Source organism: Scyliorhinus torazame, chromosome 12 (assembly GCF_047496885.1).
Source record: "Scyliorhinus torazame isolate Kashiwa2021f chromosome 12, sScyTor2.1, whole genome shotgun sequence".
NCBI classification, from domain to species: Eukaryota; Metazoa; Chordata; class Chondrichthyes; order Carcharhiniformes; family Scyliorhinidae; genus Scyliorhinus; species Scyliorhinus torazame.
Genome location: NC_092718.1, coordinates 104613803 through 104631328, shown reverse-complemented (window position 1 = coordinate 104631328; position 17526 = coordinate 104613803). Strand labels below are relative to the sequence as shown.

Here is a 17526-nt window from a genome sequence, read left to right as displayed (position 1 = left end):
CCAGATTTTTGGCCGCTCACTAAGCCTACCTATATCTTATTGTAGCCTCTTTATGTCCTCTTCCAAAATACATTCCTACCCGCCTTTGTGTCAACTGCAAATTTGGGTCCAGGTCTTCGCTCCCTCATCTAAGTCATTGGCATAAATTATAAAAAACTGAGGCCTGAGCGTGGACCCCTGGGGGCTCCACATGTCCTATCCTGCCAATCGTGTCCAACGACGTGCAGGTTAGGTGGATTGGCCATGATAAATTGCCCTGAGTGACCAAATAGGTTAGGAGGGGTTATTGGGTTACGGGGATAGGGTAGAAGTGAGGGCTTAAGTAGGTCGGTGCAGTCTCGATGGGCCGAATGGCCTCCTTCTGCACTGTATGTTCTATGTAATCAGAAGAATACCCATTTATGCATACTCTACTCTCTGCCTGCCTGGTAATCTTCCATCTACGATTTTTTTTTTTTTCTTTTTCTTAATAATATTTTATTAAAGTATTTGAAAATGTATAACAGTAACAAAAACAATGATATCAACATGGTAAGATACACATTTCCCCCCCCCCCCCCCCCCCAGCCCAATCTTCACGCACCTCAACCATACAACAATAACACCCCCCCCCCCGGCTTGGAATACTGCATCTGCCATTTTAATTTTCCCCGAGAAAGAACGGCTGCCACCTCCGGGTGAACCCTAACATTGACCCTCTTAAGGCAAACTTTATTTTCTCGAGATTGAGAAACCCAGCCATGTCACTAGCCCAGGTCTCTTACACTCGGGGGCTTCGAGTCCCTCCACATTAATAAGATCCGTCTTCGGGCTACCAGGGAGGCAAAGGCCAGGACGTCGGCCTCTTTCGCCTCCTGAACTCCCGGATCTTCCGACACTCCAGAGATCGCTACCTCTGGACTCAGCACCACCTGTGTTTTTAGCACCGTGGACATTGCCTTAGCAAAACCCTTAAAGCTTCGGGCATGCCCAAAACGCGTGGACATGATTTGCTGGGCTTCCCGCGTACCTCACACACCTATCTTCTACCCCGAAAAACCTGCTCATCCTAGCCACTGTCATGTGTGCCCGGTGGACTACCTTAAATTGTATCAGGCTAAGCCTGGCGCATGATGAGGAGGTATTAACCCTGCTTAGGTCATCCGCCCATAGACCCGCCTCTATCTCTCCTCCTAGCTCGTCCTCCCACTTGCCCTTAAGCTCATCCACCAGGGTTTCCTGTGCCTCCGAAAGCTCCTGGTAAATATCCGATACCTTCCCCTCTCCCACCCAGGTACTGGAGACTACTCTATCCTGTATCCCCCGTTGCGGCAGCAGCGAAAAGGCCGGCATCTGTTTTCTCAGGAAGTCGCGCACCTGCAAATACCTAAAACCATTCCCTGCTGGCAATTTAAATTTATCCTCCAAGGCTTTCAAGCTGGGAAAGCTCCCATCTATAAATAGATCCCCCATCCTTCTAATTCCTGCCCTCTGCCAACTCCAGAACCCGCCATCTAGCCTACCCGGTACAAACCTGTGGTTGTTATAAATCAGGGTCTAAATCGATGCTTCCTCCACTCTCTTATATCTCCTCCACTGCCATCAGAGCCGCCACTACCACCAGACTTGTGGAGTATCGGGCCGGCGAGAACGGCAGAGGTGCCATTATCAGTGCTCCCAAACTGGTGTCTTTACATGACGCCACCTCCATCCGCTCCCATGCCGACCCCTCTCTCACTACCCACTTCCTGATCATGGCTATATTAGCCGCCAGTAGTAGTTGCAGAAGTTTGGCAGCGCCAACCCACCCTCCCCCCGACTGCGCTCCAGCAACACTTTCTTCACTCGCGGGGCCAAAATAGCCTTATTCACCCGCTTGAAAAAGGCCTTTGGGATGAAGATGGGGAGGCACTGAAAGACAAATAGAAATCTGGGGAGGACCGTCCTTTTCTTGGTCTGTACCCTCCCCGCCAGTGATAGTGGGAGCATGTCCCATCTCTTAAAGTCCCCTTCCATTTGTTCTACCAACCGGGATAGGTTTAACTTGTGCAGTGCCTCCCAGTCGCGGGCCCCCTGGATTCCCAGATATCGAAAGCTTTTCCCTACCATTCTAAGCGGCAGCTCTCCTAGTCTCTTCTCCTGTCCTCTTGCCTGGATCGCAAACATCTCGCTTTTCCCCATGTTCAATTTATACCCTGAAAAATTGCCAAATTCCCCCAAGTTTCGCATTACTTCCCCCATCCCCTCCAGCGGGTCCGAAATATACAAGAGCAGGTCATCTCCGTAGAGTGAGACCCGGTGCTCCACCCCCCAGCAAACCAGCCCTTTCCAGTTCCTAGAGGCTCTTAATGCCATGGCCAAAGGGTCTATGGCCAGTAACGGGGAGAGGGGCACCCTTGCCTCGTCCCTCGGTGTAGTTCAAAATACCCCGACCTCAGCCGGTTCGTACGCACACTCTCTACTGGTGCCTGATAGAGCAATCGCACCCAGTCAATGAAGCCCTCACCCAAACCCAAACCTTCCCAGCGCCTCCCACAGGTAATTCCACTCCACCCTATCAAAAGCCTTCTCCGCATCCATCGCTACTACCACCTCTGCCTCCTCTCCTTCTGAGGGCATCATAATAACATTGAGAAGCCTTCAAACATTGGCCTTGAGTTGCCTGCCCTTAACAAATCCCGTCTGGTCTTCCCCTATCACCCCCGGGACACAGTCCTGTATCCTTGTGGCCAGTATCTTAGCCAGCAGTTTGGCATCCACACTCAGTAGAGAAATCGGCCTGTATGACCCGCATTGCTCCGGATCCTTCTTCCGTTTCAAGATCAATGAAATCGAGGCCTGCAACATTGTTGGGGGGAGGACTCCCTTCTCTCTTGCTTCGTTAAATGTCCTCACCAGCAGTGGGCTCAATATCTCTGAAAACGTCTTATAGAATTCCACCGTGTAGCCGTCAGGCCCCGGGGCCTTGCCTGACTGCATGGCCTCCAGCTCCTTGATTATTTCCTCAATCTCAATTGGGGTTCCCAGCCCCTCCACGAGGTCCTCCTCCACCCTCGGGAACCTCAACTGATCCAGAAATTGCCTGATCCCTTCCACCCCAGCTGGGGGTTGCGACTCATATAGTTTACTATAAAAGTCCTTAAACTCCTCGTTCACCCCCGCTGGGTCCAGGACAGTATTACCGTCTCTACTCTTTACTTATCTCCCTGGCCGCCTCTCTTTTCCTGAGCTGGTGCGCCAACATTCTGCTTGCCTTTTCCCCGTACTCCTAGATCGTCGCCCTTTCCTTTCTCAACTGTTCCACTGCTTTCCCTGCGGTCAACAGCCCAAACTCCACCTGTAACCTCCACTGCTCCCTCAGTAGCCCCGCATCCGGGGCCTCCCAGTATCTCCTGTCCACCTGGAGTATCTCCTCCACTAATCTATCCCTCTCAGCCCGTTCCACCTTTTCTCTGTGGGCCCGTATCGCGATTAATTCCCCTCTGACTACTGCCTTCAGAGCTTCCCAGACCGTCGCTGCAGAGACTTCCCCTGTATCATTTGTTTCCAGGTAGTTCTGGATGGACTTGTTAACCTGCCCAGGGACCGCCTCGTCTGCCAGCAACCCCACATCCAGTCTCCACAGCGGGCATTGCCCTCTCTCCACACTAACTCGTAGATCCACCCAGTGCGGGGCATGATCCGACACTGCAATTGCCGAGTACTCCGTATCCACCACCTTCGGTTTTAGCGCTCTGCTCAGAACAAAAAAGTTGATGCGAGAGTATACCTTGTGGACATGTGAAAAAAAAACTCATTCGTCCTCCGCCGTGCCAACCTCCATGGGTCCACTCCCCCCATCTGATCCTTAAAACCCTTCAATTGCTTTGCCGCAGCCGGCCTCCACCCTGTCCTGGATTTTGACCGGTCCAATTCCGGATCAATGACTGTGTTGAAGTCCCCTCCCATGATCAGGTTATGTGACTCTAAGTCTGGGATCTTACCTACACCCACCTCATAAATTCCACGTCGTCCCAATTCGGAGCATATATGTTCACAAGTACCACTCGCACCCCCTCCAGCTTCCCACTCGCCATTATGTACCTACCCCCCTTGTCTTGACACGATTCTTCCTGCCTCGAATGCCACTCGCTTGCTGATCAAAATCGCTACCCCCCCTGGTCTTTGACTCCAGCCCTGAGTGGAATACTTGGCTAACACACCCCTTTCTCAGTCTCGTCTGGTCTGTAACCTTTAGGTGTGTCTCTTGTAGCATTGCCATGTGCGCCTTCCGTTCCCTCAAATGCGCAAACACTCGAGCCCTCTTGACCTGCCCATCCAGTCCTCTCACGTTCCATCCCCCCCCCCCCATGCCGACTAGCCATCACCCTTTATAGGCCAGCCTCGAGCTCGCTTCATCGAGTCCCCACTCGGGCTGTCGCCATTCCCGACCTCCCATTTGTCTCCTAGTAACAGTTCCTCCCCTGTCAGCAAAGCAGCTTCCCCCTCCTCCCCGCCCCCCGCTAGCAACAACACTAAAATCCCAATCCCCCAAGTTAAGCTCCAGTTTAACACCTGTCCACCCCCCACTGCACTTCTGAGAGTCAGCTGACCCATGCTGTCTCGATAGCTCCCGCCCTGGCGCCAAGCAGTCTGTCTCCCTATTGTACTCTCCTCTCTCCCCCCACATGAATAAACATTTTAAAAGCATAACATTCCCCAATAAACAAACAACAGAAAAAAAACCAGTGAAGAAACAATCACTTCAGAAAATTAGTCACCCAAAAAGCAGAACTAAATTCGAAGCCCATCCCCCCTCCTCTAACAAGGTCCCTGCAAGACAGATCAACCTTTAACCGTCCACACAGCCCATTATTTCACATAGAGCTACTTAAATTTTTACAATCCCGCACCACAAATCGCTGCCACAGTACTTCTGCAAGGCTTAAGTGTCTTTTAATTCGCCTCCAGCTTAATTTCTTTAATAAAGGTCCATACTTCGTCTGGCGTTTCAAAGTAGAAGTCTCGTTCCTCATGTGTGACCCACAGACGGGCTGGGTACAGCATCCCAAACTTCACCCCCTTCTTAAAGAGGGCCGTTTTTGCCCGATTGAACCCAGCTCGCCTCTTGGCCAGATCTGCTCCCAGGTCCTGATAAATGCGCAACTCACAGTTCTCCCACTTGCTGCTCCGTTCTTTCTTGGCCCACCGCAAAACGTGTTCCTTCTCCATGAAACGGTGAACGTACCACCATGGCCCTCGGCGGTTCGTTCGCTCTGGGCTTCCTCGCGAGGGCTCTGTGCGCTCTGCTCAATTCCAGGGGCTGAGGAAACGCCCCAGCCCCCATCAACTTCTCCAACATGTCCGTCACATAGGCCCTCGCATCCAATCCCTCACTGCCTTCAGGGAGGCCAACAATTCTGAGATTCTGCCTCCTGGACCTATTCTCCAGGTCCTCCTGCATTCTTTTCTGGCGGTCGTTCATCATCCCCACCTTGCTTTCCAGCACAGTTACATACTCCTCGTGCTCGGGCAACTTTTGTTTGACCGCCTGGATCGCTCTCCTGTGGGTTTCCTGATTCTGAACCACTTGATCAATCGAAGCCTTAATCGGGTCCAGCGTGTCCTCCTTCAGCTTGGCGAAGCAATCCTTGAAAAACTTCACCAGCTGCTCCGTCGACCACTGTGCCGTCTCCCCGCGGCCCTTGCCCTCCGCCATGCTGTCCCGTGTTACCAGCTCTGCTTGCGTCTCCCTTATAGGACTTTGTCGTCTCACATGGCCACTTCTGGTCCAATTCTCCATACACCGGAGCGGGATTTCTCCTTACTGCCTCACTCTTCACTGCTTAATCCCATAAAATCCGGGGAAAAAATGGGGAGAAAGGTCCAAAGATCCGTTTCAGGCGGGAGCTATCAAATGTGCGACCTACCCCTCCATGGCCGCCACCAGAAGTCATCTTCCATCTCTGATAATATGCACCATAACCTCCTAGTGTTTGTGAGTCAGCTGCCCTTGTCCTTCTGGGTGGTAGAGGTCACGGCTTTGGAAGGTGCTGCCTAAGGAACCTTGCTGAGTTGATGCAGTGCATGTTGTCGATGGTGCACATGGCTGCCACGGTGCGTCAGTGGTGGACGGGGTACCAATCAAGCGGGGCTGCGTTGTCCTGAATGGTGTCAAGCTTCATGAGTGTTGTTGCACTCACCCAGGCAAGTGGAGAGTATTCCGCCACACTCCTGTCAGGATCACAGAATTGTTAAGGCGCAGAAGGAGGCCATTCGGTCCACCGTCTCTGCACCGGCCCTCCGAATGAGCATCATGACTTAGTGCCTTTCTCCTGCCTTTTCCCCGGACTCCTGCACATATTATTATTATTGCATTGTTTCTATTCAAGTGAAACTGCGCCCCTCCAACAGGGCACCCTACCTAGGCTCCCACTCCCATCCAATTTCCGTAACCTCACCTAATCTTTGGACTCTTCAGAGATAATTTAGCATGGCCAATTCACCCAAACTGCACATCTTGGGACTGGTGGGCAGGCTTTGGAGAGTTAGCGATGCCTTCCTTGCTGCCAGACACAGATCTATCAGCCACCTGGACATGGTGCGTGGCCGACAGCACATTCCTGAGTTCATGTCCGACATCCTGTCTCTCTTTTTCCAATCTGCAGATCCATCAGCGGAGAAGCAGAGGGTGCAGCAGGCAGCGGAGTGCTGCCGCAACATATTGAAAGATGTCAACCAAGAGGTGCGAGAAACAGAGAATCTCCGGGTAAGGAGTTCCCCATGCCCGCGGACAGGTTACCACTGTGCTATGCCAAATTGGTCATTTTATAAAACGCTGTGCGAGGGAGAATGGGCGGAGGAAAGGGAAGTGGCTGTTCAATGCTGATCTTCATGTGGGCCGAGTGTGAAACCACCGAGCATTGAACTCACTTCAGTTCAGCAGTACTGGTTCATTGCACTGTTAGAGGGGTCAGTGTTGAGAGAGTATTGCACAGTCAGAGAGTCAGTACTGAGGGAGTGCTGCACAGTCAGAGAGTCCGTACTGAGGGAGTGCTGCACAGTCAAAGGGTCAGTACTGAAGGAGTGCTGCACAGTCGGAGGATCAGTACTGAGGGAATGCTGCACTGTCAGGGGAGTTAGTACTGAGGGAGAGCTGCACAGTCGGAGGATCAGTACTGAGGGAACGCTGCACTGTCAGAGGGTCAGTACTGAGGGAGCGCTGCACAGTCGGAGGATCAGTACTGAGGGAATGCTGCACTGTCAGGGGAGTTAGTACTGAGGGAGTGCTGCACAGTCAGAGGGTTAGTGATGAGGGAGTGCTGCACAGTCAAAGGGTCAGTACTGAAGGAGTGCTGCACAGTCGGAGGATCAGTACTGAGGGAATGCTGCACTGTCAGGGGAGTTAGTACTGAGGGAGTGCTGCACTGTCAGGAGAGTCATCACTGAGGGAGTGCATGCAGCACTGTTGCAGGAGTCAACACTGAAGGAGTGCAGCACTGTTGCAGGAGTCAGTACTGAAGGTGTGCTGCAATGTAAGAGGTCCTGTACTTGGGGAATGCTGCAGTGTTGGAGGGTCAGTTCTGAGGGAACTCTGCACTGTCAAAGAGTCAGTACTGAGGGAGTGCTGCACTGCCAGGGCAGTCAATACTGAGGGAGTGCTGCACTGTTGGAGGTTCAGTACTGAGGGAGTGCTGCACTTTTAAGGGAGTCGGTACTCAGGGAGTGCTGTGGTGTTAGGGGAGTCAGTACTGAGGGAGTGCTGCACTGAATCATTACTGAGGGAGTGCAGCATTGTCAGACGGTAGGTACTGAGGGAGCGCTGTACTTTTGGGGTCAGTACTGAGACAGTACTGTATTGTCAGAGCAGTCAATACTGACGGAGTGCAGCACTGTGAGAGAGTCAGGACTGAGGGGGGACAGTATAGAGCGAGCTTTACTTTGAATCTAACCCCGTGTTGTACCTGTCCTGGGATTGATGGGGACAGTGTAGAGGGAGCTTTACTCTGTATCTCACCCCGAGCTGTCCCTGGCCTGGGAGTGTTTGATGGGGACAGTGTAGAGGGAGGTTTACTCTGTATCTAACCCCATGCTGTACCTGTCCTGGGAGTGTTTGATGGGAACAGTGTCGAGGGAGCTTTACTTTGAATCTAACCCCGTGTTGTACCTGTCCGGGAATTGATGGGGACAGTGTAGAGGGAGCTTTACTCTGTATCTAACCCCGTGTTGTACCTGTCCGGGGATTGATGGGGACAGTGTAGAGGGAACTTTACTCTGTATCTCACCCCAAGCTGTCCCTGGCCTGGGAGTGTTTGATGGGGACAGTGTAGAGGGAGCTTCACTCTGTATCTAACCCCGTGCTGTACCTGTCCTGGGGGTGTTTGATGGGGACAGTGCAATGGGCGCTTTACTTTGAATCTAACCCCGTGCTGTACCTGTCCTGGGAGTGTTTGATGGGGACAGTGTAGAGGGAGCTTCACTCTGTATCTAACCCCGTGCTGTACCTGTCCTGGGAGTGTTTGATGGGGACAGTGTAGAGGGAGCTTCACTCTGTATCTAACCCCGTGCTGTCCCTGTCCTGGGAGTGTTTGATGGGGACAGTGCGGAGGGACCTTTACTCTGTATCTAACCCCGTGCTGTAACTGTCCTGGGAGTGTTTGATGGGGACAGTGCGGAGGGAGCTTTACTTTGAATCTAACCCCGTGCTGTCCCTGTCCTGGGAGTGCTTGATGGGGACAGTGTAGAGGGAGCTTTACTTTGAATCTAACCCCGTGTTGTACCTGTCCTGGGAGTGTTTGATGGGGTTACGGTAGAGGGAGTTTTACTCTATATCTAGCACCGTGCTGGGAATTTTTTATTGCAGACAGTGTTAAGTTCAGTATGTTCATATTAAAGTGTTTCTTGTGCTGTCTGTGATTTTGGGTTCTAAGTAAGCTCTGCCCTTGTTTCTCGCCAGCGACTGCATGATTACCAACGGCGCCTGGATGTTTCGAACCTCAGGCAGAGCACTGACCAGGCCGTGGTCGATTTCAAGGTGAGCCTGGGAGGCGGGCAGGCATCAGCCAACAAATCTGAAATCCCAGTGCCCTGCCGAATTTGGGACTGTGAGGCCAAGGAGCTCAGCTCCATTCTTGGACAGCACTGTGTTAAACTGCCCCACTGTGGGCAGCACGGTAGCATGGTGGTTAGCACAATTGCTTCACAGCTCCAGGGTCCCAAGTTCAATTCCCGGCTTGGGTCACTGTCTGTGCGGAGTCTGCACATCCTCCCCGTGTGTGCGTGGGTTTCCTCCGGGTGCTCCGGTTTCCTCCCACAGTCCAAAGATGTGCAGGTTAGGTGGGTTGGCCATGCTAAATTGCCCTTAGTGTCCAAAATTGCCCTTAGTGTTGGGTGGGGTTACTGGGTTACGGGGATAAGGTGGAGGTGTGCGGTTGGGTAGGATGCTCTTTCAGAGAGCCGGTGCAGACTCGATGGGCCGAATGGCCTCCTTCTGCACTGTAAATTCTATGATTCTATGATTAAAGTGCAAGTGTGGGAGTGTTAGTTTTCGCCTCTGTGCCTCTGGGAGAGAAAAGGAGATAATCAGCCTTGATCTTTTATTGCTGCTAATGTGTGATGTTTCACTCCGAGGTGGGGATTTGTAACTGAGATGAAACCTGGTTGAGCTCTGTGCTCTTGTCTGTCCAGCTGATACTCAGCTTATCCTCTCACGCGCAGCTTCAGACCTTTACTGTGGAGTAAGAGGCTGTTCAGTCTATCACTGCCTGCTCCGGAGAATCCAGATAGTGCAGACTATTGCCTTTCTTTACCTACTGTAAATATGGCAGTCAGTGAGATTGCCCTCCTTCCTTTGGATATCGATATTATATTGCTCAGAGTCACCAGGTATCAAATGATACCACCACAAGGTTCAACCGGCTATCGATCAAAGAGCCAAACACCAGTTAGTTAGTTCAAGGCCAAGGGTACTTTATTTACACACACAATTAATCATGCAACATGCACACTACTAGTTAAACTACACCTATCGACTGTGACAACCTGTACTTAACTTCAGGCACCAGGCTTAGGCCAGAGGAACAGTGGCCGCTGTTCGATTCTGGATCAATCGGGTCTGGAGGAGTAACTGCTGCTCAGCTAGGCTCATCCGCCTGGTAGCGGGTGTTGAACTTGAACTTGCTTCTGGTGGTGCTGCAATTGGAGGTAGACGTTGCCGGAGCACCAGGTCCAAGAGAGCTCAAACGCATGGCAGTCTCTCTCTTTTTATTCTTGGGCGTTTTTGCGCTCTTTTGGGTGGTCCCTCAGTTTGGACCCCACTTATTGGGTGATCGCCGATCACTATGTTCGATTCGAACCAATAAATGGGCGGGTGCCTCGATGCCCGGGCGTGTCCCAAGCGGTCACTGACCCTGTTGTTTACGCTTCCCGAGTACAGGGAGTGGCGCCGAAATGTCTGGGACTGTATCGGCCGCTCAAGTATCAGTCCTTTGTCTGGTGGAGATGGGCCATCAAATGCTAATCGGTCGGGGTTTCGATACCGTCTGGATTCCTCATTCGCAAATATACATTCAGGCTCTGAGCCTGCCTGAATCTCGCATTGTCCATTTTACCCGCTATGCTTTGCGACCTTCTCTGTTCCTGGTTGTGAGTGGCCATCCCAGATGGCTACAAGACAAAGCACCCACCCCAACCCGCCCTATCCCTGTAACCCCGTACACTGGTCATGGCCATTCCATCCCACCTACACATCTCTGGATTGTGGTAGGACACCGGAGCACCCGGAGGAAACCCATGCAGACACAGAGAAATTGTGCAAACTCCACACAGACGGTCACCCAAGGCTGGAATCGAACTGTGGTCCCTGGCACTGTGAAGTGGCAGTGTTAACCACTGTGGCGCTCTCTTAGAGCAGTTCCATGACATGGCCCCACTCCCCATTCCCCAATGTCAATCCCATACTAATCCCACTGCTCCATTCTCTCCCCATAGCCCTGTGACAGCGGCAAACTAATCCCACTGTCCACCTTCTCCCCACACCCCTGTATAAATCACACACAAACCCCACTGCCACTCTCTCCCGTGTGTGTGCCTGTGATTTAAATGTAGATTCTTGCAGCTGTCGATGGCTGTTTGAGGTGTGCAGTTTGAAGAGTGTGTTTGCGGCCGGCGTATGGCTGGTTTTGGCAGGTGGGGGTTGGGCTGAGATTTAATCCATGGCGGTTATTAATTGGAAGCCTGTCTTTATCTTTTGGTTAGAACATTGACTTGACTCAGCGTCAGATGGTGCATGAGGGACCACTAATCTGGAGGCTGACAAAGGAAAAGGCTATTGGTAAGTGAGAGGAAGGGGGCAGCAAAGGAGCTCTCTGTTGAGCAGCGTCGAATAGTATGAGACCGAGCAAGGTACAAGTCCCAGTGAGAGACAGTGGCCTGGATTTGAGACTCGCAATTATAGGACATCGCTGCCAAGGTCTGTGTCTCTGTGCTAAGGGGCTTGGTAAGTGTGGCTTTTGAAGGGACTTGGCTAATTCAGATTGAGAGTTTTCGTTTATGAAGGGTCTCGTTTACAGCCAGCTTGGCAGGGTCGTCCCGCCTCTGTGCCCCCCCCCCCCCCCGTCTCTGTCCCCCCCCCCCCGTCTCTGTGTCCCCCCCGTCTCTGTGTCCCCCCCGTCTCTGTGTCCCCCCCGTCTCTGTGTCCCCCCGTCTCTGTGTCCCCCCCGTCTCTGTGTCCCCCCCCGTCTCTGTGTCCCCCCCCGTCTCTGTGTGTCCCCCGTCTCTGTGTCCCCCCCCCCCCGTCTCTGTGTCCCCCCGTCTCTGTGTCCCCCCCGTCTCTGTGTCCCCCCCCGTCTCTGTGTCCCCCCCCCGTCTCTGTGTCCCCCCCCCGTCTCTGTGTCCCCCCCCCGCCTCTGTGTCCCCCCCCCGCCTCTGTGTCCCCCCCCCGCCTCTGTGTCCCCCCCCCCGCCTCTGTGTCCCCCCCCCCGCCTCTGTGTCCCCCCCCCGTCTCTGTGTCCCCCCCCCCCGTCTCTGTGTCCCCCCCCCCGTCTCTGTGTCCCCCCCCCCCGTCTCTGTGTCCCCCCCCCCCGTCTCTGTGTCCCCCCCCCCCGTCTCTGTGTCCCGTCCCCCCGTCTCTGTGTCCCGTCCCCCCGTCTCTGTGTCCCGTCCCCCCGTCTCTGTGTCCCGTCCCCCCGTCTCTGTGTCCCGTCCCCCCGTCTCTGTGTCTCCCCCCCCCCCGCCTCTCTGTCCCCCCCCGCCACTGTGTCCCCCCCCGCCTCTGTGTCCCCCCCCGCCTCTGTGTCCCCCCCCGCCTCTGTGTCCCCCCCCGCCTCTGTGTCCCCCCCCGCCTCTGTGTCCCCCCCCGCCTCTGTGTCCCCCCCCGCCTCTGTGTCCCCCCCCGCCTCTGTGTCCCCCCCGCCTCTGTGTCCCCCCCCGCCTCTGTGTCCCCCTCCGCCTCTGTGTCCCCCCCCGCCTCTGTGTCCCCCCCCGCCTCTGTGTCCCCCCCGCCTCTGTGTCCCCCCCGCCTCTGTGTCCCCCCCCGCCTCTGTGTCCCCCCCCGCCTCTGTGTCCCCCCCCCCGCCTCTGTGTCCCCCCCCCCCCGCCTCTGTGTCCCCCCCCCCCGCCTCTGTGTCCCCCCCCGCCTCTGTGTCCACCCCCGTCTCTGTGTCCACCCCCGTCTCTGTGTCCACCCCCGTCTCTGTGTCCACCCCCGTCTCTGTGTCCCCTCCCGTCTCTGTGTCCCCCCCCCCGTCTCTGTGTCCCCCCCCCCCCGTCTCTGTGTCCCCCCCCCCCCGTCTCTGTGTCCCCCCCCCCCCCGTCTCTGTGTCCCCCCCCCCCCCGTCTCTGTGTCCCGTCCCCCCGTCTCTGTGTCCCGTCCCCCCGTCTCTGTGTCCCGTCCCCCCGTCTCTGTGTCCCGTCCCCCCGTCTCTGTGTCCCGTCCCCCCGTCTCTGTGTCCCGTCCCCCCGTCTCTGTGTCCCGTCCCCCCGTCTCTGTGTCCCGTCCCCCCGTCTCTGTGTCCCGTCCCCCCGTCTCTGTGTCCCGTCCCCCCGCCACTGTGTCCCCCCCCGCCTCTGTGTCCCCCCCCGCCTCTGTGTCCCCCCCCGCCTCTGTGTCCCCCCCCGCCTCTGTGTCCCCCCCCGCCTCTGTGTCCCCCCCCGCCTCTGTGTCCCCCCCCGCCTCTGTGTCCCCCCCCGCCTCTGTGTCCCCCCCCGCCTCTGTGTCCCCCCCCGCCTCTGTGTCCCCCCCGCCTCTGTGTCCCCCCCGCCTCTGTGTCCCCCCCCGCCTCTGTGTCCCCCCCCCGCCTCTGTGTCCCCCCCCCCGCCTCTGTGTCCCCCCCCCGCCTCTGTGTCCCCCCCCCCGCCTCTGTGTCCCCCCCCGCCTCTGTGTCCCCCCCCGCCTCTGTGTCCCCCCCCCGCCTCTGTGTCCACCCCCGTCTCTGTGTCCACCCCCGTCTCTGTGTCCACCCCCGTCTCTGTGTCCACCCCCGTCTCTGTGTCCACCCCCGTCTCTGTGTCCACCCCCGTCTCTGTGTCCACCCCCGTCTCTGTGTCCACCCCCGTCTCTGTGTCCACCCCCGTCTCTGTGTCCCCCCCCCCCCGCCTCTGTGTCGTCATCCTCGCCTCTGTGTTCCCACGCCTCTGTGTCCCCCCCCTCCTCTGTGTCTCCCCGCCTCTGTGTTCCCCACCCCCCGCCTCTGTGTTCCCCACCCCCCGCCTCTGTGTTCCCCACCCCCGCCTCTGTGTTCCCCACCCCCCGCCTCTGTGTTCCCCACCCCCCGCCTCTGTGTTCCCCACCCCCGCCTCTGTGTTCCCCACCCCCCGCCTCTGTGTTCCCCACCCCCCGCCTCTGTGTTCCCCACCCCCCGCCTCTGTGTTCCCCACCCCCCGCCTCTGTGTGTGCCCCCCCCCCCGCCTCCGTGTCCGTCCCCCTACACCGCCTCCGTCCGTCCCCCCGCCTCCGTGTCCGTCCCCCCACCCCCGCCTCCGTCCGTCCCCCCGCCTCCGTGTCGGTCCCCCCCCCCCCCGCCTCCGTGTCCGTCCCCCTACACCGCCTCCGTCCGTCCCCCCGCCTCCGTGTCCGTCCCCCCACCCCCGCCTCCGTGTCCGTCCCCCCACCCCCGCCTCCGTGTCCGTCCCCCTTCCCCGCCTCCGTGTCCGTCCTCCTCCCTCTCCTCCGTGTCCATCCCCCTCCTCCGTGTCGGTCCTCCTTCCCCGCCTCTGTGTCTCCCCCGCCTCTGTGTCGTCATCCCCACCTCTGTGTTCCCCCCGCCTCTGTGTCTCCCCCGCCTCCGTGTCCGTCCAACCGCCTCGCCTCCGTGTTCATCTCACTCCCCGTCCTCGGTGTCCGTTCCCCTCCCCGCCTCCGTGTCCGTTCCCCTCGCCTCCATGTCCGTCCCCCTTCCCCGCCTCCGCGTCCGTCCACCTTCCCCGCCTCCGCGTCCGTCCCCCTTCCCCGCCTCCGTGTCCGTCCCCCTTCCCCGCCTCCGCGTCCGTCCACCTTCCCCGCCTCCGCGTCCGTCCCCCTTCCCCGCCTCCATGTGCGTCCCCCTTCACCGCCTCCGTGTCCGTCCCCCTACACCGCCTCTGTCCGTCCCCCCTCCCCCGCCTCCGTGTCCGTCCCCCCACCCCCGCCTCTGTGTCCGTCCCTCTCCCCGCCTCCGTGTCCCTCCCCCTACACCGCCTCTGTCCGTCCCCCCTCCCCCGCCTCCGTGTCCGTCCCCCCTCCCCCGCCTCCGTGTCCGTCCCCCCACCCCCGCCTCCGTGTCCGTCCCCCCACCCCCGCCTCCGTGTCCGTCCCCCTTCCCCGCCTCCGTGTCCATCCCCCTCCTCCGTGTCCGTTCCCCTCCCCGCCTCCGTGTCCGTTCCCCTCCCCACCTCGCCTCCGCGTCCGTTCCCCGCCTCCGCGTCCGTGCCCCTTCCCCGCCTCCTCGTCCGTCCCCCTTCCCCTTCTCCGCGTCCGTCCCCCTTCCCCGCCTCCATGTCCGTCCCTCTTCACCGCCTCCGTGTCCGTTCCCCTTCCCCGCCTCCGTCCCCCTTCCCCGCCTCCGTGTCCGTCCCCCTTCCCCGCCTCCATGTCCGTCCCCCTTCCCCGCCTCCGTGTCCGTCCCCCTTCCCCGCCTCCGTGTCCGTCCCCCTTCCCCGCCTCCGTGTCCGTCCCCCTTCCCCGCCTCCGTGTCCGTCCCCCTTCCCTGCCTCCGTGTCCGTCCCCCTTCCCCGCCTCCGTGTCCGTCCCCCTTCCCCGCCTCCGTGTCCGTCCCCCTTCCCCGCCTCCGTGTCCGTCCCCCTTCCCCGCCTCTGTGTCCGTCCCCCTTCCCCGCCTCCGTGTCCGTCCCCCTTCCCCGCCTCCGTGTCTGTCCCCTTTCCCCGCCTCGCCTCTGTATCCATCCTCCTTCCCCGCCTCCATGGTCCCTCCACCACCCTGTCCTTTCCCTGACACTTGATGCTGCTCCTTACTCTGACACAAAAGAAATAGGAGCAGGATTCAGCAATTCAGCCCCTTCTGCCCACTTCTCCATTCGATATAATCACAGCTGATCTCATCTCAGCCCCAACTGCACTTTCCTCACCCTTCAACCCATTGCTAATTAAGTATCTGTCTATCTCGTCCTTAAATTTACTTCAAAGTCCTGCATGCACCACACATCTGGGGTAGTGAATTCCACAGCCCTTTGAGAAGTAATTTCTCCTCATCTCTGTTTTCAATCTGCCGACCCTTATCCTAAACTATAACCTCTCGTTCTGGATTGTTCCACAAGAGGGAGCATCCCCTCTATGTCTACTTTGGCAAAACCTTTTATCATCTTATGTACCTCAAGTTAGATCTCTCATTCTTCTCAACTCGAGAGAGTATAGGCCTAAACTGCTCAATGTTTTTTCACAAGACAAACCTCTCATCTCTGGAATCAAACCTCTGAACTGCCCCGACTGCAACTACATCCCTCTTCAAAACGGGACCAAAACTGCACACAGTACTTCAGCTGTGGTCTCACCAATGCCTTGTACAGTTGCAGTAACACCTCTTTTATACTCTATTCCTTTCATAATAAAGGCCAGAATTCCATCTGCCGTTCTTATTTCCTGCTTTACCTTTATACTAGTTTTTGTGATTCATCCACAAGGGCACCCAGATCCCTCGGCACCATAGCACTCTGAAGTTTCACTCCTGTTAGATAATAAGTTGTCTTTCCATTTTTCCGACCAAAATGGATGACCTCATACTTACCTACATTAAACTCCATCTGCCAAATTTTGGCCCACTCACCTAACCTATCTATATGAATGTTTAAGGTTCTTATTTCCTCATTGCAACTTACTGTCCCACATATTTTAGTGTAATCTGCAAATTTGGCTATTGTACCTTCTATTCTTACATCCAGGTCATTAATATATATTATAAATAGTTGGGGCCCGAGGACTGAACCCCACTACTTTTACAGATGCACCATAGAAAGCATCCTATCGGGCTGCATCACAGCCTGGTATGGCAACTGCTCAGCTCAAGACAGTAAGAAACCTCAGAGAGTCGTGACCACCGCCCAGTCCATCACACGAACCTGCCTCCCATCCATTGACTCCATCTACACCTCCCTGGGGAAAGCGGGCAGCATAATCAAAGATCCTTTTCACCCGGCATATTCACTCTTCCAACTTCTTCCATCGGGCAGGACATATAAAAGTCTGAGAACACGCACGAACAGACTCAAAAATAGCTTCTTTCCCGCTGTTACCAGACTTCTGAATCACCCTCTTATGGACTGAACTGATCTCTTCACATATCTTCTCTACAGAGTAGTACTGCACTCGTATGCATTACCCGATTCCTTGTGTCTATGTATTTGCATTGTGTATTTATGTATCCCCTATTTTTTTCATGTATGATAATCTTTATTATTGTCACAAGTAGGCTTACATTAACACTGCAATGAAGTTACTGTGAAAAGCCCTTGTCCCCACATTCCAGCACCTGTTCGGGTACACTGAGGGAGAATTCAGAATGTCCAAATTACCTAACAGCACACCTTTAGGGACTTGTGGGAGGAAGCCGGAGCACCCGGAGGAAACCCACGCAGACACTGAGAGAACATGCAGACTCCACACAGACAGTGACCCAAGCTGGGAATCAAACCTGGTCCCTGGCGCTGTGAAGCAACAGTACTAGCCGCTGTGCTACCGTGCCACCCATGGAATGATCTGTCTGGACTGTATGCAGAACGATGCTTTTCACTGTACCTTGTGACAATGAGCAAATCCAATCCACTAGTTACATCTTGCCAACCAGAAAAAGACACATTTATCCCAACTGTTCTGTCGGTTAGCCAGTCTTCTATCCAAGTGAATAAATTACTCCGAACCCCATATGTATTAACCTGTAATGCGACGCCTTATCAAATGCCTACTGGAAGTCCAGACATACTACACCTACAGGATCCTCATTTCCCACTTGGTTTGTTACATCTTAAAAGAACTCTAGCAAATTAGTCAAACACGATTTACACTTCATAAAACCATGCTGACTGATGGATTTCATTTTGACTTTCTAAATGTTCTGTTATTACTTCCTTAATAATGGATTCT

The 17526-nt window shown here is 55.8% G+C and overlaps 1 protein-coding gene across 1 annotated transcript in view; it reads left to right on the top strand.

The window, feature by feature from the left end:
- The window catches only part of LOC140386597 (rho guanine nucleotide exchange factor 11-like), a 64304-nt gene that overhangs the window by 2264 nt on the left and 44514 nt on the right, over positions 1–17526 (top strand). The window contains exons 2-4 of the mRNA XM_072469069.1: positions 6627–6727; positions 8915–8992; positions 11215–11290. Of these exons, the coding sequence (XP_072325170.1) occupies positions 6627–6727; positions 8915–8992; positions 11215–11290 (255 nt within the window). The remainder of the gene's footprint in view (positions 1–6626; positions 6728–8914; positions 8993–11214; positions 11291–17526) is intronic.